General features: G+C 40.3%; 2 protein-coding genes across 3 annotated transcripts in view; one reads left to right on the top strand and one right to left on the bottom strand.

Annotated features, from left to right (window-relative positions):
* Nucleotides 1-1,173: 1,173 nt before the first annotated feature.
* On the top strand, nucleotides 1,174-10,707 carry ubl5 (ubiquitin like 5). Its single transcript, XM_063010698.1, has 5 exons — nucleotides 1,174-1,270; nucleotides 9,591-9,648; nucleotides 9,789-9,872; nucleotides 9,974-10,011; nucleotides 10,373-10,707. Exons 2-5 carry the CDS (start codon nucleotides 9,593-9,595, stop codon nucleotides 10,414-10,416), a joined length of 222 nt encoding a protein of 73 aa, XP_062866768.1. The 5' UTR covers nucleotides 1,174-1,270; nucleotides 9,591-9,592; the 3' UTR covers nucleotides 10,417-10,707.
* Nucleotides 10,708-11,423: 716 nt separating this feature from the next.
* The window catches only part of LOC134329433 (proto-oncogene vav-like), a 33,775-nt gene continuing 19,541 nt past the window's right edge, over nucleotides 11,424-25,657 (bottom strand). For both annotated transcript variants that reach the window (XM_063010696.1, XM_063010695.1), the window contains 15 exons: nucleotides 24,614-24,699; nucleotides 23,510-23,639; nucleotides 23,309-23,418; nucleotides 23,119-23,220; nucleotides 21,784-21,878; nucleotides 21,656-21,678; nucleotides 21,508-21,547; nucleotides 20,338-20,474; nucleotides 17,558-17,623; nucleotides 17,315-17,346; nucleotides 17,079-17,189; nucleotides 16,875-16,962; nucleotides 13,244-13,382; nucleotides 12,962-13,113; nucleotides 11,424-12,840 (listed from right to left, as the gene is read on the bottom strand). In XM_063010696.1, coding sequence (XP_062866766.1) covers nucleotides 12,787-12,840; nucleotides 12,962-13,113; nucleotides 13,244-13,382; nucleotides 16,875-16,962; nucleotides 17,079-17,189; nucleotides 17,315-17,346; nucleotides 17,558-17,623; nucleotides 20,338-20,474; nucleotides 21,508-21,547; nucleotides 21,656-21,678; nucleotides 21,784-21,878; nucleotides 23,119-23,220; nucleotides 23,309-23,418; nucleotides 23,510-23,639; nucleotides 24,614-24,699 — 1,365 coding nt within the window. In that variant the 3' untranslated portion in view covers nucleotides 11,424-12,786. The remainder of the gene's footprint in view (nucleotides 12,841-12,961; nucleotides 13,114-13,243; nucleotides 13,383-16,874; nucleotides 16,963-17,078; nucleotides 17,190-17,314; nucleotides 17,347-17,557; nucleotides 17,624-20,337; nucleotides 20,475-21,507; nucleotides 21,548-21,655; nucleotides 21,679-21,783; nucleotides 21,879-23,118; nucleotides 23,221-23,308; nucleotides 23,419-23,509; nucleotides 23,640-24,613; nucleotides 24,700-25,657) is intronic.

Below are 25,657 nucleotides of genomic sequence, written 5' to 3'. Positions count from 1 at the left end.
AGATATTTTTTTAAAAAGTATTTATACATATATAAAAAATAAAAATATAAAGATACATGAGAAGATAAAAGATAAAAAGTCACAAAAATAACTAATATAAAGATTAGTATTAATACTATTATTTTTATTGTTGTAATAAAAACATATCTATATATGTAACTATATATATTTGTTTATATATTGTATTACTATTTTTATTTTCTATTTGTCCAAAATTTTTCATGCCAAAGCTTCATTTAAATTGAATTAAATTTCGAGTGTGTGTGTGTGTGTGTGTTTGGTCTGTGATGGATCGGCGCCCTGTCCAGAGTTTTTCCTGCCTTTTGTTTAGTGAATAAGACCCACCGCGATCCTGACCAGAATAAAACTGTGGTAAAACAGACAGTGAAACAAATTCCAACTTGAAATAGTGCAGTTCATTCTCACGTCCACCAGGGGAAATTATACTACCAAATTGTACTACTGTATAATAAACTGCAGTATAATAAAACATTCATCGTCCCACAGGGGGAAGTTGCAACGTTACAAGAGCTTAAAAAGTATAAAGATATTTAGTTTGATTGTAAAACAATTTATATTTATAAAAAATAACATTTTGACAATCATTGCAATGTAAAACATTGCATCAGATACAGTATGATATTACTAATATTATTACTGTCACCGTAACTATTATGTTTAATATTATATTTTATTATTTTAAATATTGTTATTACTTATTACTTGTTATTACTGCAGTTCATTCTCACAACCACCAGAGGGCGCCTCTTATATACTGTAATATAGTGCAGTTCATTATTATAACCACCAGAGGGCGCCTCTTTAAACTGTAATATAGTGCAGTTCATTATTATAACCACCAGAGGGCGCCTCTTATATACTGTAATATACAGCAGTGCAGCGTTGTACTGAATGATCTTACATGTACACTACATCATCCGGGTATCTCTCGCATACTGCAGACTGCATACTGATCAGTACGCGAGTACTATGTAGTGTGTAGTACGCTATTTCGTGTACGTGTGTGTGTGTGTGTGTGTGTGTGTGTGTGTGTGTGTGTGTGTGTTGCACTTACGACGTTGGGAAACGGTTGCCGGCAGCCACGTTAGTCCCAGCTTTGTTGTAAACCGCCTTTATCTGATTGGTGCGTTTGAAACGTCAGTCTTTATTTCTCGCCTTGTGATTGGTTCAGCTGTTTGTTCGCGTTCAAGACGGGTCTAGTTTACGGACGGAAGCCTGAACGTGTGTGTATCAGTACAGATCAGAGAAGGTATCAGTTATATTATTATTATTATATTATTATTGTTATTATTATTATTATTATTATTATTATTATTATTATTGCTGCAGTGTGTAGATGGTGAGCGCACACAGTAATAATAAACACTGTTTACTGTGTGTGTGTGTGTGTGTGTGTGTTTAGTGTGTCTGTATATGTTGTATATAGTGTGTGTGTAATGTGTGTGTATATAAATATAGTGTGTGTGTAATGTGTGTGTATATAAATATAGTGTGTGTGTAATGTGTGTGTATATAAATATAGTGTGTGTGTAATGTGTGTGTATATAAATATAGTGTGTGTGTAATGTGTGTGTATATAAATATAGTGTGTGTGTAATGTGTGTGTATATAAATATAGTGTGTGTGTAATGTGTGTGTATATAAATATAGTGTGTGTGTAATGTGTGTGTATATAAATATAGTGTGTGTGTAATGTGTGTGTATATAAATATAGTGTGTGTGTAATGTGTGTGTATATAAATATAGTGTGTGTGTAATGTGTGTGTATATAAATATAGTGTGTGTGTAATGTGTGTGTATATAAATATAGTGTGTGTGTAATGTGTGTGTATATAACGCGTGTGTGTATATAAATATAGTGTGTGTGTAATGTGTGTGTATATAAATATAGTGTGTGTGTAATGTGTGTGTATATAAATATAGTGTGTGTGTAATGTGTGTGTATATAAATATAGTGTGTGTGTAATGTGTGTGTATATAAATATAGTGTGTGTGTAATGTGTGTGTATATAAATATAGTGTGTGTGTAATGTGTGTGTATATAAATATAGTGTGTGTGTAATGTGTGTGTATATAAATATAGTGTGTGTGTAATGTGTGTGTATATACAGTCATGGCCGAAAGTGTTGGCACCCCTGAAATTTTTCCAGAAAATGAAGTATTTCTCCCAGAAAATTATTGCAATTACACATGTTTTGTTATACACATGTTTATTTCCTTTGTGTGTATTGGAACAACACAAAAAAGCAGAGAAGAAAAGGCAAATTTGACATAATTTCACACAAAACTCCAAAAATGGGCCGGACAAAATTATTGGCACCCTCAACTTAATATTTGGTTGCACACGCTTTGGAAAAAATAACTGAAATCAATCGCTTCCTATAACCATCAACAAGCTTCTTACACCTCTCAACTGGAATTCTGGACCACTCTTCTTTTGCAAACTGCTCCAGGTCTCTCATATTTGAAGGGTGCCTTCTCCCAACAGCAATTTTAAGATCTCTCCAAAGGTGTTCAATGGGATTTAGATCCGGATTCATTGCTGGCCACTTCAGAACTCTCCAGTGCTTTGTTTCCATCCATTTCTGGGTGCTTTTTGAAGTATGTTTGGGGTCATTGTCCTGCTGGAAGACCCATGACCTAGGACGCAAACCCAGCTTTCTGACACTGCGCCCTACATTGCGACCCAAAATCCTTTGGTAATCTTCAGATTTCATGATGCCTTGCACACAGTCAAGGCACCCAGGGCCAGAGGCAGCAAAACAACCCCAAAACATCTTTGAACCTCCACCATATTTGACTGTAGGTACTGTGTTCTTTTCTTTGTAGGCCTCATTCCGTTTTCGGTAAACAGTAGAATGATGTGCTTTACCAAAAAGCTCTATCTTGGTCTCATCTGTCCACAAGACGTTTTCCAAGAAGGATTTTGGCTTACTCACATACATTTAGCAAACTGCAGTCTAGCTTTTTTATGTCTCTGTGTCAGCAGTGGGGTCCTCCTGGGTCTCCTGCCATAGCGTTTCATTTCATTCAAATGTCGACGGATAGTTCGCACTGACACTGATGCACTCTGAGCCTGCAGGACAGCTTGAATTTCTTTGGAACTTGATTGGGGCTGCTTATCCACCATCCGGACTATTCTGCGTTGCAACCTTTCATCAATTTTTCTCTTCCGTCCACGTCCAGGGAGATTAGCTACAGTGCCATGGGTTGTAAACTTCTTGATTATGTTGCGCACCGTGGACAAAGGAACATCAAGATCTCTGGAGATGGACTTGTAACCTTGAGATTGTTGATATTTTTCCACAATTTTGGTTCTCAAGTCCTCAGACAGTTCTCTTCTCCTCTTTCTGTTCTCCATTCTTAGTGTGGCACACACAGACACACAATGCAAAGACTGAGTCAACTTCTCTCCTTTTTATCTGGTTTTAGGTGTGATTTTTATATTGCCCACACCTGTTACTTGCCACAGGTGAGTTTAAACGAGCATCACATGCTTGAAACAAAGTTATTTACCCACAATTTTGAAAGGGTGCCAATAATTTTGTCCGGCCCATTTTTGGAGTTTTGTGTGAAATTATGTCAAATTTGCCTTTTCTTCTCTGCTTTTTTGTGTTGTTCCAAAACACACAAAGGAAATAAACATGTGTATAACAAAACATGTGTAATTGCAATAATTTTCTAGGAGGAATACTTCATTTTCTGGAAAAAATTCAGGGGTGCCAACACTTTTGGCCATGACTGTAAATATAGTGTGTGTGTAATGTGTGTGTATATAAATATAGTGTGTGTGTAATGTGTGTGTATATAACGCGTGTGTGTATATAAATATAGTGTGTGTGTAATGTGTGTGTATATAAATATAGTGTGTGTGTAATGTGTGTGTATATAAATATAGTGTGTGTGTAATGTGTGTGTATATAAATATAGTGTGTGTGTAATGTGTGTGTATATAAATATAGTGTGTGTGTAATGTGTGTGTATATAACGCGTGTGTGTATATAAATATAGTGTGTGTGTAATGTGTGTGTATATAAATATAGTGTGTGTGTAATGTGTGTGTATATAAATATAGTGTGTGTGTAATGTGTGTGTATATAAATATAGTGTGTGTGTAATGTGTGTGTATATAAATATAGTGTGTGTGTAATGTGTGTGTATATAACGCGTGTGTGTATATAAATATAGTGTGTGTGTAATGTGTGTGTATATAAATATAGTGTGTGTGTGTAATGTGTGTGTATATAAATATAGTGTGTGTGTAATGTGTGTGTATATAACGCGTGTGTGTATATAAATATAGTGTGTGTGTAATGTGTGTGTATATAAATATAGTGTGTGTGTAATGTGTGTGTATATAAATATAGTGTGTGTGTAATGTGTGTGTATATAAATATAGTGTGTGTGTAATGTGTGTGTATATAAATATAGTGTGTGTGTAATGTGTGTGTATATAAATATAGTGTGTGTGTAATGTGTGTGTATATAACGCGTGTGTGTATATAAATATAGTGTGTGTGTAATGTGTGTGTATATAAATATAGTGTGTGTGTAATGTGTGTGTATATAAATATAGTGTGTGTGTAATGTGTGTGTATATAAATATAGTGTGTGTGTAATGTGTGTGTATATAAATATAGTGTGTGTGTAATGTGTGTGTATATAACGCGTGTGTGTATATAAATATAGTGTGTGTGTAATGTGTGTGTATATAAATATAGTGTGTGTGTAATGTGTGTGTATATAAATATAGTGTGTGTGTAATGTGTGTGTATATAAATATAGTGTGTGTAATGTGTGTGTATATAAATATAGTGTGTGTGTAATGTGTGTGTATATAAATATAGTGTGTGTGTAATGTGTGTGTATATAAATATAGTGTGTGTGTGTAATGTGTGTGTATATAAATATAGTGTGTGTGTAATGTGTGTGTATATAAATATAGTGTGTGTGTAATGTGTGTGTATATAAATATAGTGTGTGTGTAATGTGTGTGTATATAACGCGTGTGTGTATATAAATATAGTGTGTGTGTAATGTGTGTGTATATAAATATAGTGTGTGTGTGTAATGTGTGTGTATATAAATATAGTGTGTGTGTAATGTGTGTGTATATAAATATAGTGTGTGTGTAATGTGTGTGTGTATAAATATAGTGTGTGTGTAATGTGTGTGTATATAAATATAGTGTGTGTAATGTGTGTGTATATAAATATAGTGTGTGTGTAATGTGTGTGTGTATATAAATATAGTGTGTGTGTAATGTGTGTGTATATAAATATAGTGTGTGTGTAATGTGTGTGTATATAAATATAGTGTGTGTGTAATGTGTGTGTATATAAATATAGTGTGTGTGTAATGTGTGTGTATATAAATATAGTGTGTGTGTAATGTGTGTGTATATAACGCGTGTGTGTATATAAATATAGTGTGTGTGTAATGTGTGTGTATATAAATATAGTGTGTGTGTAATGTGTGTGTATATAAATATAGTGTGTGTGTAATGTGTGTGTATATAACGCGTGTGTGTATATAAATATAGTGTGTGTGTAATGTGTGTGTATATAAATATAGTGTGTGTGTAATGTGTGTGTATATAAATATAGTGTGTGTGTAATGTGTGTGTATATAACGCGTGTGTGTATATAAATATAGTGTGTGTGTAATGTGTGTGTATATAAATATAGTGTGTGTGTAATGTGTGTGTATATAAATATAGTGTGTGTGTAATGTGTGTGTATATAAATATAGTGTGTGTGTAATGTGTGTGTATATAAATATAGTGTGTGTGTAATGTGTGTGTATATAAATATAGTGTGTGTAATGTGTGTGTATATAAATATAGTGTGTGTGTAATGTGTGTGTATATAAATATAGTGTGTGTGTAATGTGTGTGTATATAAATATAGTGTGTGTAATGTGTGTGTATATAAATATAGTGTGTGTGTAATGTGTGTGTATATAAATATAGTGTGTGTGTAATGTGTGTATATAAATATAGTGTGTGTGTAATGTGTGTGTATATAAATATAGTGTGTGTGTAATGTGTGTGTGTATATAAATATAGTGTGTGTGTAATGTGTGTGTATATAAATATAGTGTGTGTAATGTGTGTGTATATAAATATAGTGTGTGTGTAATGTGTGTGTATATAAATATAGTGTGTGTGTAATGTGTGTGTGTATATAAATATAGTGTGTGTGTAATGTGTGTGTATATAAATATAGTGTGTGTGTAATGTGTGTGTGTATAAATATAGTGTGTGTGTAATGTGTGTGTGTATATAAATATAGTGTGTGTGTAATGTGTGTGTATATAAATATAGTGTGTGTGTAATGTGTGTGTATATAAATATAGTGTGTGTGTAATGTGTGTGTATATAAATATAGTGTGTGTGTAATGTGTGTGTGTATATAAATATAGTGTGTGTGTAATGTGTGTGTATATAAATATAGTGTGTGTGTAATGTGTGTGTGTATATAAATATAGTGTGTGTGTAATGTGTGTGTATATAAATATAGTGTGTGTGTAATGTGTGTGTGTATATAAATATAGTGTGTGTGTAATGTGTGTGTATATAAATATAGTGTGTGTGTAATGTGTGTGTGTATATAAATATAGTGTGTGTAATGTGTGTGTATATAAATATAGTGTGTGTGTAATGTGTGTGTATATAAATATAGTGTGTGTGTAATGTGTGTGTATATAAATATAGTGTGTGTGTAATGTGTGTGTATATAAATATAGTGTGTGTAATGTGTGTGTATATAAATATAGTGTGTGTGTAATGTGTGTGTATATAAATATAGTGTGTGTGTAATGTGTGTATATAAATATAGTGTGTGTGTAATGTGTGTGTATATAAATATAGTGTGTGTGTAATGTGTGTGTATATAAATATAGTGTGTGTGTAATGTGTGTGTATATAAATATAGTGTGTGTGTAATGTGTGTGTATATAAATATAGTGTGTGTGTAATGTGTGTGTATATAAATATAGTGTGTGTGTAATGTGTGTGTATATACAGTGTATCACAAAAGTGAGTACACCCCTCACATTTCTGCAAATATTTTATTATATCTTTTCATGGGACAACACTATAGACATGAAACTTGGATATAACTAAGAGTAGTCAGTGTACAGCTTGTATAGCAGTGTAGATTTACTGTCTTCTGAAAATAACTCAACACACAGCCATTAATGTCTAAATAGCTGCAACATAAGTGAGTACACCCCACAGTGAACATGTCCAAATTGTGCCCAAAGTGTCAATATTTTGTGTGACCACCATTATTATCCAGCACTGCCTTAACCCTCCTGGGCATGGAATTCACCAGAGCTGCACAGGTTGCTACTGGAATCCTCTTCCACTCCTCCATGATGACATCATGGAGCTGGTGGATGTTAGACACCTTGAACTCCTCCACCTTCCACTTGAGGATGCGCCACAGGTGCTCAATTGGGTTTAGTCCATCACCTTTACCTTCAGCTTCCTCAGCAAGGCAGTTGTCATCTTGGAGGTTGTGTTTGGGGTCGTTATCCTGTTGGAAAACTGCCATGAGGCCCAGTTTTCGAAGGGAGGGGATCATGCTCTGTTTCAGAATGTCACAGTACATGTTGGAATTCATGTTTCCCTCAATGAACTGCAGCTCCCCAGTGCCAGCAACACTCATGCAGCCCAAGACCATGATGCTACCACCACCATGCTTGACTGTAGGCAAGATACAGTTGTCTTGGTACTTCTCACCAGGGCGCCGCCACACATGCTGGACACCATCTGAGCCAAACAAGTTTATCTTGGTCTCGTCAGACCACAGGGCATTCCAGTAATCCATGTTCTTGGACTGCTTGTCTTCAGCAAACTGTTTGCGGGCTTTCTTGTGCGTCAGCTTCCTTCTGGGATGACGACCATGCAGACCGAGTCGATGCAGTGTGCGGCGTATGGTCTGAGCACTGACAGGCTGACCTCCCACGTGTTCAACCTCTGCAGCAATGCTGGCAGCACTCATGTGTCTATTTTTTAAAGCCAACCTCTGGATATGACGCCGAACACGTGGACTCAACTTCTTTGGTCGACCCTGGCGAAGCCTGTTCCGAGTGGAACCTGTCCTGGAAAACCACTGTATGACCTTGGCCACCATGCTGTAGCTCAGTTTCAGGGTGTTAGCAATCTTCTTATAGCCCAGGCCATCTTTGTGGAGAGCAACAATTCTATTTCTCACATCCTCAGAGAGTTCTTTGCCATGAGGTGCCATGTTGAATATCCAGTGGCCAGTATGAGAGAATTGTACCCAAAACACCAAATTTAACAGCCCTGCTCCCCATTTACACCTGGGACCTTGACACATGACACCAGGGAGGGACAACGACACATTTAGGCACAATTTGGACATGTTCACTGTGGGGTGTACTCACTTATGTTGCAGCTATTTAGACATTAATGGCTGTGTGTTGAGTTATTTTCAGAAGACAGTAAATCTACACTGCTATACAAGCTGTACACTGACTACTCTAAATTATATCCAAGTTTCATGTCTATAGTGTCGTCCCATGAAAAGATATAATGAAATATTTGCAGAAATGTGAGGGGTGTACTCACTTTCGTGATACACTGTAAATATAGTGTGTGTGTAATGTGTGTATGTGTGTGTGTGTGTGTGCTGCAGAGATGATCGAGGTGGTGTGTATATAATATGTGTGTGTATATAATATGTGTGTGTATATAAATATAGTGTGTATATATATAATATGTGTGTATATAAAAAGTGTGAGTATAATGTGTGTGTATATAAATATAGTGTGTGTGTGTATATAATGTGTGTGTGTGTGTGTGTGTGTGTGCTGCAAAGATGATCGAGGTGGTGTGTATATTAAGTGTGTATATACAGTATGTAATACGTGTGTGTGTATAATATGTGTGTGTGTATATATGTAGTGTGTGTGTGTATAACGTGTGTGTGTGTGTGTATATGTAATGTGTGTGTGTGTGTGTGTGTGTTGCAGAGATGATCGAGGTGGTGTGTATATATAACGCGTGTGTGTGTATATAATATGTGTGTGTATATAAATATAGTGTGTGTATATATAATATGTGTGTATATAAAAATAGTGTGAGTGTAATGTGTGTGTATATAAATATAGTATGTGTGTGTGTGTGTGTGTGTATATAGTGTGTGTATATAAATATAGTGTGTGTATATATAATATGTGTGTATATAAAAATAGTGTGAGTGTAATGTGTGTGTATATAAATATAGTGTGTGTATATATAATATGTGTGTATATAAAAATAGTGTGAGTGTATATATAAGGTGTGTGTGTGTTGCAGAGATGATCGAGGTGGTGTGTATATTAAGTGTGTGTATGTAATACGTGTGTGTGTATGTGTGTGCATAATGTGTGTATATATGTAATGTGTGTGTGTGTGTGTGTTGCAGAGATGATCGAGGTGGTGTGTATATTAAGTGTGTATATATGTAATGTGTGTATATATGTAATACGTGTGTGTGTGTGTGTATAATGTGTGTGTGTGTGTATATATGTAATGTGTGTGTGTGTGTGTGTTGCAGAGATGATCGAGGTGGTGTGTAACGACCGGCTGGGCAAGAAGGTCCGAGTCAAGTGCAAGTATCCTTTCATTAAAGTGCACAGATGATTCAAACCCAAACCCTGCTGCCCGGTCCAGGTCCCGGTGTGTGTCGTGTCAGTGTGCGGTACCAGTGTGTGTGTGTGTGTGTGTATGATCCTTAATAAGTGTGTGCGCGCAGTGGCGACGACACCATCGGGGATCTGAAGAAGCTGATCGCCGCCCAGACCGGAACCAAGTGGGACAAGATCGTCCTGAAGAAATGGTGAGAACTGGAGACGTCCAACAGACGCCCCTCCCAAAATAACATACGCTGTTTTTAATCGTGTCTTCTTTGTTCCTGTCTGACGTTCTCCCCCCATGCAGGTACACCATATTTAAGGACCACGTCTCACTGAGCGACTGTATCCTTTCATACACCCACCACCTTAAACTCACTAGACCATCAGATTTACTGTGCCACCTTTGTCTCGTTTCTTACGATCATGTTTCCCCAAAATATCGATGGAGTAGGTGGATTGGCGGCTCTACATTCTCCACAGCGGCGGGTGAGTAAAGGTGTGATGGCCTACGTTGGACCAGGATAGAGGGTCAGGGTTTATTTGTGGCGCCTTTACCCATCGCAACCCAGACCAGGATGAAGCGGATCTGATTCTGGCGACGGCGGCGCTCAGTTTCCTGATTTATACAGGAACAATCAGGCGACCGGGGCACGTTGAGCCGACATGGCCGCTTGTGTGTGTTTGTTCCTTAACTGTGTATCAGATGAGATCCATGATGGGATGAACCTGGAGCTGTATTACCAGTAGATGGAAGAGCTGAACGACATACACACATACACACACACACACACACACACACACACACACACACACACACACACACACACTGAATATTCAAAGCTTAATGTGTTTGTGTTTCCTGTTCACACACACCGTTTCCTCTTACAGTGTGTATTAATGAGTTAAACCAGACGTGTGTGTGTGTGTGTGTGTGTGTGTGTGTGTGTGTGTGTGTGTTAGAGAACAGGAAACACTAAACCATTTCAGTTCAGTTGAATGTTTTGTTTTGATATTTGGAAATAAAATCATTTATTCATATTTACTGAGTGCTTGTGTGGCTTTATTAGCTCAGAAACTAAAACGAACACTATTAAGTACTGTACAGTGCAAAGGTTTGGAGAATCGATTCGCCAAATGACTCATGAATCAGATTAACGTACAACACGAGTATTTGGCTAAAATTAATAAAATCTACGCTCTCCAGATGATAAATAAAGAATAGATAATACAAAGATAGAAAAATAAAATGATGCTATAAAACGTATGTAATAATGTTGACTGTAATATGTGTGATGAATTGCCAAATGACTCAGGAATCAGATTAACGTACAACACGAGTATTCGGCTAAAGATAATAAAATCTACGATCTCCAGATGTTTCCACGTGATCTGTGATAGTAAGAAAGTAAAGATAGTAAAATAAAACGATGCTATGAAACGTCTGTAATAATGTTAACTGTATTATGTGTGATGAATCGCCAAATGACTCATGAATCAAATTAACGTGCAACACGAGTATTCGGCTAAAAATAAGAAATAAAATACATCGCTGGAAAACCGATTTGTTCTGATTTCTTACTCGTTCATATATTTCGTTTAACCAGAGATAAATGTGCTTAAATAGAATAGAACTGATCAGGCTGAGTCAGTATGATTCAAAGAATCACTCGCGGTGTAAACGATTCATTAAATCTGACTCGTTTCTGGAACGTTCTTTTCCGTATTAATTCGCAGACACACACACAAACATTCTTTATTATTTTTATTAAATTGTTTTCTGATTCTAATATGTACAGCATCACTATTAAACATGAAACATTTAAAATGTGGAGAAAAAAAGAAATAATCTTAATTATTCTTGATGTTGATGTACTATTTTGATTTTGTACTATGATTTGTATGGTGTATGTACGTATTTGTTTTGATTATTTGTCTTATGTAAAGCGTCTTTGAGTATCTTGAAAAGCGCTATATAAATAAAATGTATTATTATTATTATTATTAATGCCAGTGTGCTGTTCTCTATTTCTGGTCAAACATTTTACAAACGATCAAATCTCATCTAAATTAAGGCACTATTAAAAGTAAGAAATAAAAAGAAAGCAGAATTAAAATAGAAACTAGACTCCAGATTGGTACAAATTACAGTAATAAACAGAGACACGGTGTTTAAATGAATCACTGAATCAGCAACAGTGAAGAAAACGGTTCATCTAAAGAGTCACTCGTTGAGTAAACGACTCTGAAGAGTCACACTGGTTCAAATAAGCTAGTGGATCAGCTGATTGATGACCAGTTTTGGGCCCCTGAGCAAGGCCCTCAATTGCTTAATTGCTAAGTGTGTGTGTGTGCGTGTGTAAACTGTCCATGATCCTTAGCTGGAATCTTATTTGACGTATTTAAATCATCACTCGTCTAAATGACTCAATGAATCACTGAACTGATTGTTGTAATTAGTACCAAAAGATCCAAAGAAAAAACAAAACGACTCAGTGGATCACTGAATCGGTCCAGAGTTGTCATTCGTACCAAAAGATCCGAAAAAGAACCAAAATGAATTTGTACCAAGAGATTCAAGGAAATAACAAAACGACTCAGTGAATCAGTCCTGAGTTGTAATGTGTACCAAAGGATCGGGGAAAAAACAAAACAAAAGGACTCAGTGAATCACTGAATCGGCCCTGAGTTGTAACGTGTACCAGGAGATCAGAGGAACAAAATGACCCAGTGAATCACCGGATCAATCCTAAAATGTAATTTATACCAATAGAGCGGAAAGAAAGAACAAAATGATTCAGTGAATCACTCATTCACTTGGTGTCTAAATGACTCATCAGTGATTCACTGAATCGGTCCCGACTTGTAATTTGTGCCAAAAGATCCAGAGAAAAAACTAAATGACTCAATGAATCACTGAACCGGCCCTGAGTTGTAATTTGTACCAAGAGATCTAAGAACAAAATGACTCAGTGAATCAATAAATCAGTTCTGAGTTGTAATTTGTACCAAGGGATTCCAATAAAGAACAAAATGACTCAGTGATTCACTGAATCGGCCCCGTAATTTGTTGTCATTTGTACCAAGAGATCCGGAAAAGGAACAAAATGACTCCGTGAATCAGCAGTAGTCTGAGTGCTCCTCCTCCACGTAGTTAGCCGGGAATAATCCCACCTACACACACACACACACCCACACACACACACACACACACACACACGAATTATAAAAGAGAAGGTACGACTGGAACCATGTATATATACAGTGTGTGTGTGTGTGTGTGTGTGTGTGTTACCCTGCCATAGATCTCTCCCTTCCACCAGCCGTTGTGAGCCTTTTTGGAGATGATCTTGACCGTGTCCCCCTCGGTGAGGGACAGCTCTGTCCGATCCCGCGCCGAGAAATTGTAGCGCACTTTAGCCGTGCCGAAATATCGCTCGCTCATACCTACACACACACACACACACACACACACACACATTATGCAGCGGTGGCCTGTGTTAAGTAACAACGTTTTTCTGAAGCGCTTTTAGACCCCCAGTGTGGGTGTGTGTGTGTGTGTGTGTGTGTGTGTTACCTCTGGAGGGCTTGTGTGAGTGTGTATGAGCGTGTGAGGACACACTCTGCTCCGGCTGTTTGTAGGGTAGCAGCAGATGAGTGTCCACGTCCTTAAAACACTCCTTCAGGGAGCTCTGCTCGTAGTACCGAACCAAATCCTGAGAGACGAGAGGACACAGAGTCACTGATTCACTCTGTGCCTAAACGATTCAGTGAATCATCATATCGGCATCATATCAGTGAATCATCATATCGGCTGAAAACACTCATATCGTCTAAATCAGGGGTGTCAAACTCACGGCCCGCGGGCCACATCCGGCCCGCCACGTCATTGTATGTGGCCCGCGAGAGCTTAAACGACTGTACGATTGTTGTGATGGTTCGAGTCGTTACAGAGACGCGCTTATAATGTAATGCGACTCCTGCGCCTTTAACCGGCAACTGCTGACATCGTAGTCATGGCAACTAACTTTAACCTTCGCTAAGAAGCCGTGTGACTTTTACGGCAAAAGAACGCGGGGTAGCGTAGTCAGTAACGTAAACGATAATAAATAAATATAAACAATTATCTTTCAGTATAATACCGAAGCATCGTCTGTAAGTCGTGGCGTTTATATTCTCAGTTGTTAGTAAATGTTTAGTGAGTATATCACAGCGTTTTAGTTACAAATTTACCGTAATTAAATACTGTTGTTACCGTTACTATAGCAATTAGTATCTTTACACTAAATTTTAACTCGTTAGCGCTATTTTACGTTTGGTTAAATCTCATATTGTACCAGATGTAACACTTGACTACAGTTGTGTGCTTTTACTGTATTAAGTTCTTTATTGTTTTTATTGTTTGTATTTTTACTTCATTCTGGTGCACACAGTGTATCACACAGCTGGGGAGCAAATAAACCGACTGTGTTCTGAAGAGAGCTGTCTGTCTGTCTATCTGTCTGTCTGTCTGTCTAGCTGAGAAAGGGGGATAAACTATTAGTGAGGGCAGAATGATTGTCTTAAAAATACACTGTAAAATCCTAAACAAACTGCATCTTTCAAAATGCATGCTGATTTTGTGACCTGCAAAGTGACACATCCCGCCAGTAGATGATGTTACACATATTTACACATGATCCTAAAATGTACAAGAAGATAAGTAAGAAAATTAAGCAGAAGGAGGAAATGTAATGAAAGTGAAAACAAGTTTGTGCTTCAGGAAGAGAAACAGGTGTGTCTCTTGTGTTATGAGTAGGGATGCATCGATGCCATTTTTTCCCAACCGAGTACGAGTACGAGTACGAGTACATGTATTTTATGATGATACCACGTCCAAAAATGCACGTCAACAAGTAGCGAGCGATCAAAGTGTTTGTGCGCTGACGTGATGAAATCAAGGAGGAAAAATAAATGAATCTGAGTGGATCTGGCAACACGAGCAGCAGGGATCGTTCTGTAGTGAGTTGGAGGTTAATAAATATTTTTGCAATGTTGGTGTTTTGTTGTTATGTTCTGTAGAGAACGATCAGGTCAGAAATACTGTAACACGTGTGTGTGTGCTGATGTATTCTGATATAAACTATATTAATTAAGCCCCTGTCCCACCTGTTTAGGGCAGTTGTAGCCTAGTGGTTAAGGTACTGGACCAGTAATCAGAAGGTTGCCGGTTCAAGCCTCACCACTGCCAGGTTGCCACTGTTGGGCCCTTGAGCGAGGCCCTTAACCCTCAATTGCTTAGACTGTATGCTGTCACTGTACTGTAAGTCGCTCTGGATAAAAGCGTCCGCTAAATGCCGAAAATGTAAATGTTTACACTTCTCTTCTGCTCTCATTGGCTGTTCGACATGTCACTCATTCCCAGTCGCACATCTCACATCAGATATCTGACGCTCGGCGAGCCGGTCCGATCGAGTTGTTGGATAACTCGGTGTTCGCTCGGCGATCAAAACTCGGCTCTGAAGAACGCAGGATCCGGTGTGAGGGGAAACGCAGGGGAGGAGTGTAAACAGGTGGGACAGGGGCTTAATTAATATAGTTTACACACAAGTTTTACAGTATTTCTGATCTGATCCTCTACAAAACATAATACCCACGCTGCATTGCAAAAATATTTATTAACCTCCAACTCACTACAGAACAATCCATACTGTTCGTGTTGCCAAATCCACTCAGATTCATTTATTTTTCCTCTTTGATTTTACGCTGCACATCGGCGCACAAACCCTTTGATCACTCGCTACTTGTTGACGTGCATTTTTGGACGCGGTGTCATTAAACCCCTCGTCACTTCTCATGAATGTTTTTGTAAAAAAACAAAAAAAACAACAACGTAGTTTGGGAGATCAGAGAAGCTCGCCTGAGATTCCAGTCGGTGATGGATGGTATAGTGTGTGACCCCCTATCACCCATCAGTCGTATAGTGTGAAATACACACCGACTGAAAGACTCCCGAGTGCAAAAGATTCAGTCGTGTGGTGTGAACTGTACAGCGACCTGAAAAATCAGATAATCGTGTAGTGTGAACTGTGCATAACGCAGCAACGTGCACTAGGAACACGGTATCGGATGTTTAGTATCGGAGCCTCGTTTGCGAGTTAATAAGTGCGGTATCGGGCCAATACCCGATACCAGTATCGGTACTCATGCATCTCTAGTTATGAGGCCGTGTCTGTGGTAAAGTAGGACAATATAAATGCAGAATTTAGCCTCCAAGAAAAACAACAGACTGCAATCACAGCAGGATACGTTACAATCGGCCCTTTGAGGGCCACAATAATGCTGATGTGGCCCTCGGTGAAAATGAGTTTCACACCCCTGGTCTAAATGCATTGCTGAATCATTTGGATTCTCGTTCAAATCAGAAACAAGAGACTAAACAAGTCACATAAGGCTTAAAGTCTCTATTTATTTGGATTTGAGAGACTTAAAGACGATATAAATGAATCACCAGATCATTAAATCCACCAAAGTGTCATAATTTTGAGTTTGAGTCAGAAATAATCGATTCTGTGAACTAAAGAGTCTTTAAAAGATTCATGTAATCACCGACCTAGCCTGAGGCTTCATCCGAAGTGTCAATTAAGAGATTCGAAGAGTCTCTCAGGTTCTAAACGATTCTGATTCAATCAGCAGCTGGAATCAGAATCCAACGAATCAGAGAGTCAGTTTGTAAAAGGCTCACTAATTTACTAAACAAACAGTTTAGAGATTCAAAGAGTCACTTTGCATATAAGCGATTCACTGAATCACGTGGCAGCTGTTGTAGAAGAATCGCTCTGATACAAGACGACTCACTGAATCACTAAGGGATTAGAAAGTCAGTATATGTGTGTGGGTCAGTTGTTGTCAAATAACGTCAAGGTTAAGAGATTCAAGGATTCAGAATCATTGAAAAGGCTTTAATTCATGGACTGAGTCAGGAATCGAAGAGTCAAAATATAACTGGGAATCATTTTGTGTGTAAACGATTCAATAGAGTCAGGAATCGAAGAGTCAAAATATAACTGGGAATCATTTTGTGTGTAAACGATTCAATGAAATCAGCAGGAGTCACAAGAGATTCGAAGAGTCACTAAGGTCTAAATGACTCATCATGTACAACAGTCTAGATGAGTCAGATTTGTGTGTAGAACGATTCAGTGGGGGTGGAAGATGTGCACACTCACGATGAGACCCTTGAAGGCTTTCTTGTCGTTGATCCTGTAGAGCCCCTCGGCCAGAGTGATCTTAATGTGGCGCAAATCCATGTTGAACCTGCCAGGGAGACACGGAGCTTACATTTAGACATTTCCGATTCCCTCCCGAAGCACCGACCACCTCAAAGTTCAGCCACGTCAGGAACAACAGTCAGTGATTGACTATGTACGTACTTGATGCTGATGGCGAACTCTCCTCCGTCCTTCTGCCGAACAAGGAACGTCCCATCAGAGCGCGACATGAGGAGATTCTTCGCCTCCGAACGGTCCATGTTACCCGCAAACCTAACACACACACACGTACACACACACACACACACACACACACACACAGAGTTGTTTGACCATCATATGAATAAGTGAGTATCTGATATCATGTGTGTGTGTGTGTGTGTGTGTGTGAGACGTACCAGGGGAACCCACTGAGGTCAGGAGGGGGTCTCTGAGAACAAAGGAACAAGAACCAGCGGTCACTGACGGGTCGGGTGGTCATTTGAAATAAAGTTAGAATAGAAATAGGATTCAATTTGTAAAGAGTCACTCAGCGTGTAAATGACTCAGTGAATCAGCAAATGACTCCTTGCTGGTCATCGGTGGAGATTTAAAGAGGTTGAGTGAGTTCATGGACAGGGACCTTGACCAGGTTAACTCACCGGTAGGTAGGGTTGAACTTTATTACAGGGGAACCAGCCGACCTCTCCCGCTGTCAGATTTCTACCCTGAAACACACACACACACACACACACACACACACACACACACACACACACAAACGGTTCATAATTGTGCTCTGTATGAGGGATCCTGATTGATACATCCTCATATAAAGCACAATTATGAATCAGGAGCCCTCATACAGAGCACAATTATGAATCAGGACCCCTCGTACAGAGCACAATTATGAATCAGGACCCCTCATATAAAGCACAATTATGAATCAAGACCCCTCATACAGAGCACAATTAAGATTCAGTACCCCTCATATAAAGCACAATTAAGATTCAGTACCCCTCATATAAAGCACAATTATGAATCAGGACTCCTCATACAGAGCACAATTATGATTCAGTACCCCTCATATAAAGCACAATTATGAATCAGGACTCCTCATACAGAGCACAATTATGATTCAGTACCCCTCATATAAAGCACAATTATGAATCAGGACCCCTCATACAGAGCACAATTATGATTCAGTACCCCTCATATAAAGCACAATTATGAATCAGGACCCCTCATACAGAGCACAATTATGATTCAGTACCCCTCATATAAAGCACAATTATGAATCAGGACCCCTCGTACAGAGCACAATTATGAATCAGGACCCCTCATATAAAGCACAATTATGAATCAGGACCCCTCATACAGAGCAAAATTAAGATTCAGTACCCCTCATATAAAGCACAATTATGAATCAGGACTCCTCATACAGAGCACAATTATGATTCAGTACCCCTCATATAAAGCACAATTATGAATCAGGACCCCTCGTACAGAGCACAATTAAGATTCAGTACCCCTCATATAAAGCACAATTATGAATCAGGACCCCTCGTACAGAGCACAATTATGAATCAGGACCCCTCATATAAAGCACAATTATGAATCAGGACCCCTCATACAGAGCACAATTAAGATTCAGTACCCCTCATATAAAGCACAATTAAGATTCAGTACCCCTCATATAAAGCACAATTATGAATTAGGACCCCTCGTACAGAGCACAATTAAGATTCAGTACCCCTCATATAAAGCACAATTATGAATCAGGACCCCTCGTACAGAGCACAATTATAAATCAGGACCCCTCATATAAAGCACAATTATGAATCAGGACCCCTCATACAGAGCACAATTAAGATTCAGTACCCCTCATATAAAGCACAATTATGAATCAGGACCCCTCATACAGAGCACAATTATGATTCAGAACCCCTCATACAGAGCACAATTATGATTCAGAACCCCTCATACAGAGCACAATTATGATTCAGAACCCCTCATATAAAGCACAATTATGAATCAGGACCCCTCATACAGAGCACAATTGTGAATCAGGACCCCTCATACAGAGCACAATTAAGATTCAGTACCCCTTATAGAGAGCACAATTATGATTCAGGACCCCTCATACAGAGCACAATTATGATTCAGAACCCCTCATATAAAGCACAATTATGAATCAGGACCCCTCGTACAGAGCACAATTGTGAATCAGGACCCCTCATACAGAGCACAATGAAGATTCAGTACCCCTTATAGAGAGCACAATTATGATTCAGAACCCCTCATACAGAGCATAATTATGATTCAGTACCCCTCATGCAGATTCATAATTGTGCTCTGTATGAGAGGCTGATTCCTAATGAATAGTGGAAGTGATTCCTAATTAAGCTAAATGACTCTTTTTCAAAGAATTCGTTGGATAACTGATTCGTTTGTACGAACGTGGAAACAGAACCACAGCAGAGGAATCAGGAACTTCTTCTTTGACTTATTAATCGCACTTACGAACACGAGCTGAACTCATGGTGTGAGAAGCAGACCACGCACTGCAGCAGCTTCACCACACGCCGCTTGGTGCATGTTAGCAGGCGCATCGCTAAGAAAACCACACAACTCGCTGTGCTGCTAAACATACCGCCGCCAGGTTTTCCCCCCCGACACCTTTCGTTATGACTGCGCGACTTTAGCGCTAACCTTTAGCAGCTGTTCCGCCGAAGGTTTCCCGCAGACCTTCATCACTGGTCTGGATCGTCCGACCCTTAAAAAACGACCACCTGTCCTAGACCCCGAGCGTAACGTGATCATCTGCTAGGATTTATGGGAAGAAAACATCCAGTAAGCGGCAGTTCTGCCAGCACAAGTGGCTCGTTACTGGAAGACGTCAGAGGAGAATGCTGTGGACGGTCTCTACCATACCGCTGGAAGAGCAGAGACTGTTATAGCCGTAAAAAGGACAGGCAACTTCCTATCGACCCTTTTGGAGTGGTCCACATTCTTTCCGGCTTGGTTACTATGGTAACAATGCAGACACGCCCCTGCTAAACAGGGTCAGTCAGCCGCTACCGATATGGATTTTCCACGGCTAGATTTGCATACCGGCCTTTCCGAGCGGTCAAGGAACCGCACGCTCCACCAGGCGCCGAGAGAAGCCCCGCTGTACCCGCTAGTTCTGTAATTAGCAAGCGTAAGAGGAAGTTCCGCGTTTACTTTTTTTTTTTGTGAAGTGAAACTAAAAGCTAGCCGGTTTCACTGCTGTTCTGAGAGGAATCAACGCCGCAGGGATTCCTGACGTGCTAGATGTGCTGGACTTTAGCACGACGTCGGTTTCAGTTTGAGTGAATTAGCACCGTTAGCATTGTTAAGCTGGAGGTTTCTACTCGACGTCGTTATCGGCTTCATGTCATGTGGTGCGATGAAGCCCCACCTCCCACCACTGCATGTCGACTTCGGCGCGGGTCAGCTCCACAACGTCGCCGACGGTGAGGATCAGCGGCTGGCCGAAAGCCACGGGGGGCGGCGGCATGCCGAAGTAATCGTTACACACCTCCATTTTCGGAAGACCTGGGAAAGACAACAAGGGAAGATTTTAGCTGGGGGGGGCAAATTAGGCCCGGCGGGGACACCAAGTTTAATAGCTTAGGTCAGAGTTCGCTAGGTCGCTTAGCAAAGCATGTTCAGGACTCAAGGAAAACGAGCATCAAGGAAAACGAGCACTGGACCTCGGACTTTGGTTCTCCCTCTCAAAGGAATCGACTCCCTATTGAGACCGACTCCCTACTTTTTTATGCCTGGTATACAGGAATCGACTCTTCTTTGAATCGATTCTTACCCCTGAAATTAAGGAATCGACTCCTTTTTGAAGTTGACTCCCTACTCTATGATTTGTAGTCCTAGCATAAAGGAATCGACTCTTTCTGGGGTTGACTCCCTACTCTATGATGTTTATGCCCAGTATGAAGGAATCGACTCTTCTTTGGGGTTGACTATTCGATTCTTACCCTTGGAATCAAGGAATCGACTCCTTATTGAAACTGACTCCCTACTATTTCTTTGCCTGGTTTAAAGGAATCGACTCTTCTTTGGGGTTGAATTCCTTGCTATTCGATTCTTACGCCTGGAATTAAGGAATCGACTCCTTTTTCCCTACTCTATGCTTTTTATGCCTGGTTTAAAGGAATCAACTCTTCTTTGGGGTTGACTCCCTGCTATTCGATTCTTACCTCTGGAATCAAGGAATCGACTCCTCCTGGGATTGACTCCCTGGTATATGATTTTTATGCATTTACATTTACATTTTCATTTTCAGCATTTAGCAGACGCTTTTATCCAAAGCGACTTACACAATGAGCAGTTGAGGGTTAAGGGCCTTGCTCAGGGACCCAACAGTGGCAACTTGGTGGTGGCGGGGCTTGAACCGGCAACCTTCTGTTTACTAGTCCAGTACCTTAACCACTGAGCTATCACTGGCCCTTCAATTGACTCCTTCTATTCGATTCTTACCCCTGGAATCACGGAATCGACTCTTCCTGGGATTGACTCCCGTATGCCAGGTATAAAGGAATCAACTCTTGTCTGTAAATGTAAGTGAACTCACCTGGTTTGGTTTGTCTCTGAGTGCCAGGTTTCAGCTTGTTCTGAGGAAAACAAAAGCACACGATGTTAACCAAACCAAACCAAACCATGGAACTATTAAAGATGGGGGGTTAAACAAGTACTGACAGTGTTTGGGGGGGGTGACTTACCTTTTTCATAGTCCCAGAGTTTTCTAAATAAAGAAATAAATAAAAGACATAATTAGACTCACAGTCCCTCACACACCACCACTTTTAATATCCCACAGCCACGCCCAGATACGTGATGAGAACCTGACCTGCGTTGCGTCCACACACAGGAACCCGCCCCAGACACTCCTTATGGGCGGCCATCTTACACCGACTGCACTGGTAACCCTGGTAGTAAATTCCTCTGAAAAAGGAAACAACACACGTGTTACCGTCACCCGGCGTCTAGAGTTCGAATCTCACTGGTGCTCTCGACACTGTTGCTATTTATGCCTGGAACAGAGGAATCGACTCTTCTTGGGACTGACTCCCTGCTATTGGATTCTCATCCCTGGAATCAAGGAATCAGCTGTTTTTGGGGTTGACTCTTTGCTATTCGATTCCTAATCCTGGAATCAAGGAATCGATTTTTTAAGGATTGCTTCTGAAATATTGGATTCCTGTGCCTATAATCAAGAATCAACTCTTTCTGAGATTGACTCCCATCTCTTTTGATTCCTTTGCCTGGTATACAAGAATCAACTCTTTTTTTGGGGGGTTGACTCCCTGCTATTCGATTCTTACCCCTGGAATCAAGGAATCAACTATTTTATTCCTGCTATTTGATTCCTTTGCCTGGAATCAAGGAATCGACTCCTTTTCTAGACTGACTCCCTATTATATGATTTTTATGCCTGGTATAAAGGAATCGACTCTTCTTGGGATTGACTCGCTGCCATTTGATTCTTATGTCTGGAGTCAAGGAATCGACTCTTTGGGATTGACTCCCTGCTATTTGTACACCTTGAGTTAGAGAATCAACATGACTCCCTGTTGTCGAAATGACTCCCTGCTAATTGTACACCTGAAATCAAGGAACCGACTCTTTGGGATTGACTCCCTGGAATCAAGGAATCAACTATTTTTGGAACTGACTCCCTGCCATTAGATTCTTAAACCTGGAATCAAGAAGCTGACTCTTTTTGGAATTGACTCTGAGCTATTGGATTCTTGTGCCTGGAATCAAGCACATTGACTCCCTGCTATTTGCATACCTGGAGTTAGGGAATCAACTCTTCTTGGGATTGACTCCCTGCCATTAGTTTCTTATCCCTGGAATCAAGGAGTCGATTTTTTAAGGATTGATTCTGAACTATTGGATTCTTGTGCCTGGAATCAAGGAATCGACTCCTTTTCTAGACTGACTCCCTGCTGTTTAATTCTTACACCTGAAATCAAGGAACCGACTCCTTGGGATTGATTCCCTGCTATTCGATTCATACCCCTGGAATCAAGGAATCATTTGTTTTGGGGTTGACTACCTGCTATTCGATTCTTACACCTGGAATCAAGGAATCGACTCTTTGGGATTGACTCCCTGATTTTTGATTCTTACACCTAAAATCAATATTAGGGTGTTTACAGGGTAGCGTTTGAATAGTTACCTGAGCAGCATCTGACAGGCCTTGCAGGACGTGGTGTCCTCAAAACAGTACATCTGAAAGTCGTGACCATTGGCCGTGTTGTTCTCCGGACACATGTTGGACCTGCGCATGGACACACAAGTCCGGTCAGCTCAAAAAAACTTACCTAACTACAACAACACAAGGACAGTTTCACTGAGGTCCTACTCACAGGGCCATCTCGAACTGTTCCAGCCATTTCTTCTTCAGCTCGCGGGTCTTGAAGTACAGATCGTAACCGCCCTGACCGTACGAGTCCATCAGCAGGAAGGTGTGTCCCCACTGCGTACGCACAGAGAAAAGCTGCGTTCAGTAATACGGCACGATAACACAGAAGCTAGTTTGGTAAGAAGGAGATGCAGTAGTGAAGGACCTTCTTGTTGTCTCCAGCCGGTTCGTCTCTCAGTTGGAAGAGCTGCAGTTGGATGAGCTCTTTCAGCTCCATACTCTCGCCGCTGCGCTTCTTACACACCAGCAGGGCTTTATCGAAGAGAAACGCGTACCTGCACGGGTAAAGATCACGTCCACGGAGTCACCAGTTACCAAAGACCACAAAGTACTGAAGAGCTCCACCAAGGAACGTACAACACTGTGCAGCTCTGTGGGTCACCAACATTTACCAGGCAACTCCATGAGGGTAGCCAGCTACCAACGTTGTCCAGACACCAAAGCACCATTCCATTTGGAGGGATGACCCCAAGGTGTTCCTGAAAGGTCTCGCCAAATTTGAGCCGCTTGAGAACCTGCTTGGCTTTAATAATTGGCTGATACCTGTGGGTCACCACCACCAACTGGTGGAGCAACGGAGCAACCCCAACAGGTCACCATACAAAGATCAAATTGGTTGAGGAGCCTGACTGAGTGGTGGATGCGGCTCTCTGTGAGAATCCACCGCTGACTGGTGTAAAGAAGCCACTGGTGACTGAACTATGATTTGGGTTTGATTCCCTGCTAATTGATTCCTATGCCTGGAACAGAGGAATCGACTCTTTCTGGGGTTGACTCCCTGCTATTGGATTCGTACCCCTGGAGTCAAGGAATCGACTATTTTTTGGGACCGACTCCCTGCTATTCAATTCCCAAGCCTGGAATCAAGGAATCGATTTTTTAAGGATTGATTCTGAACTATTGGATTCTTGTGCCTGGAATCGAGGAATCGACTCCTTTCCTAGACTCCTTTCCCTTTTCCCAAGACCATCAGAGTACCAAACAACTACTCTGGATCAACAAGTACAAATGTTCTGCAAGCTTCCACACATCACAACTCTACTAGGTCAACAGTTACCCTAACCCTGTCAGTTCAGACACCACAGAACTTCAGCTCACAGGTGTAGAATGTGGCTACCGAAAAACACCACGGAATCACCAGTTACCAAATCTGGGTCACCAGTTATGAACCACACAGACACCTGCATTGATTCTCCTGGTGCTTCTATACACCCATTTATGGATTCATTGATTATTCAGATATACACACCTGTCCTGCTTGGATTTCTTCACCGGGCTGCAGATCTTCAGCTCTCCGTCAATCTTTGGACGACCAAACAGAGCGAGGGACTGAGTCTGAGAGACAAGAAGAAACAAGAGACACGTTTGGAGGATAAGCTTAGTATGCTAGCTAGCATGGATGGATCTAAGTCTAGGTCTAAGACTCTTGGAGGGAACGTTCCAGAACTTTGTTTTGACAAGTTCCTCCAGAGTCCTAAAGATCATCCCACATCTATGGTTTTTGAGGGTAGAACTTTTGAGGGTAGAGCTTTTGAGGGTAGAGCTTTTGAGGGAAGAACTTTTGAGGGTAGAGCTTTTGAGGGAAGAACTTTTGAGGGTAGAGCTTTTGAGGGTAGAGCTTTTGAGGATAGAACTTTTGAGGGTAGAACTTTTGAGGGTAGAGCTTTTGAGGGAAGAACTTTTGAGGGTAGAGCTTTTGAGGGAAGAACTTTAGAGGGTAGAACTTTTGAGGGTAGAGCTTTTGAGGGTAGAGCTTTTGAGGGAAGAACTTTTGAGGGTAGAGCTTTTGAGGGAAGAACTTTTGAGGGTAGAGCTTTTGAGGGTAGAGCTTTTGAGGGTAGAACTTTTGAGGGTAGAGCTTTTGAGGGTAGAGCTTTTGAGGGTAGAGCTTTTGAGGGAAGAACTTTAGAGGGTAGAGCTTTTGAGGGAAGAACTTTTGAGGGTAGAGCTTTTGAGGGAAGAACTTTAGAGGGTAGAGCTTTTGAGGGTAGAGCTTTTGAGGGTAGAGCTTTTGAGGGAAGAACTTTAGAGGGTAGAGCTTTTGAGGGAAGAACTTTAGAGGGTAGAACTTTTGAGGGTAGAGTTTTTGAGGGTAGAACTTTAGAGGGTAGAACTTTTGAGGGTAGAGCTTCTGGATTTCCAACAGCGGAAGGATCCATTCAGGAGCAAAGCACCTCCGTGGGATCCATCCAGAAGGCAGTGCAATGACGTCAACTTTTAAGCATCACTACATTGCGTCAGATCTTTATGGGAGAGCAGTCTGATGGTTCCACGAACTCTGCGAAAGGTCAGG

This window comes from Trichomycterus rosablanca, chromosome 15, assembly GCF_030014385.1.
Source record: "Trichomycterus rosablanca isolate fTriRos1 chromosome 15, fTriRos1.hap1, whole genome shotgun sequence".
Classification (NCBI taxonomy): Eukaryota; Metazoa; Chordata; class Actinopteri; order Siluriformes; family Trichomycteridae; genus Trichomycterus; species Trichomycterus rosablanca.
Note: the sequence above shows the minus strand (reverse complement) of the source record. Positions and strands in the feature narration are given on the sequence as shown.

Coding starts and splice junctions, on each gene's coding strand:
- ubl5 (XM_063010698.1), top strand. CDS start 9,593: ATGATCGAGGTGGTGTGTAACGACCGGCTGGGCAAGAAGGTCCGAGTC. Junction 9,873..9,973: donor AAGATCGTCCTGAAGAAATG/GTGAGAACTGGA, acceptor CCCCCCATGCAG/GTACACCATATTTAAGGACC. Junction 10,012..10,372: donor CCACGTCTCACTGAGCGACT/GTATCCTTTCAT, acceptor ACTGTGTATCAG/ATGAGATCCATGATGGGATG.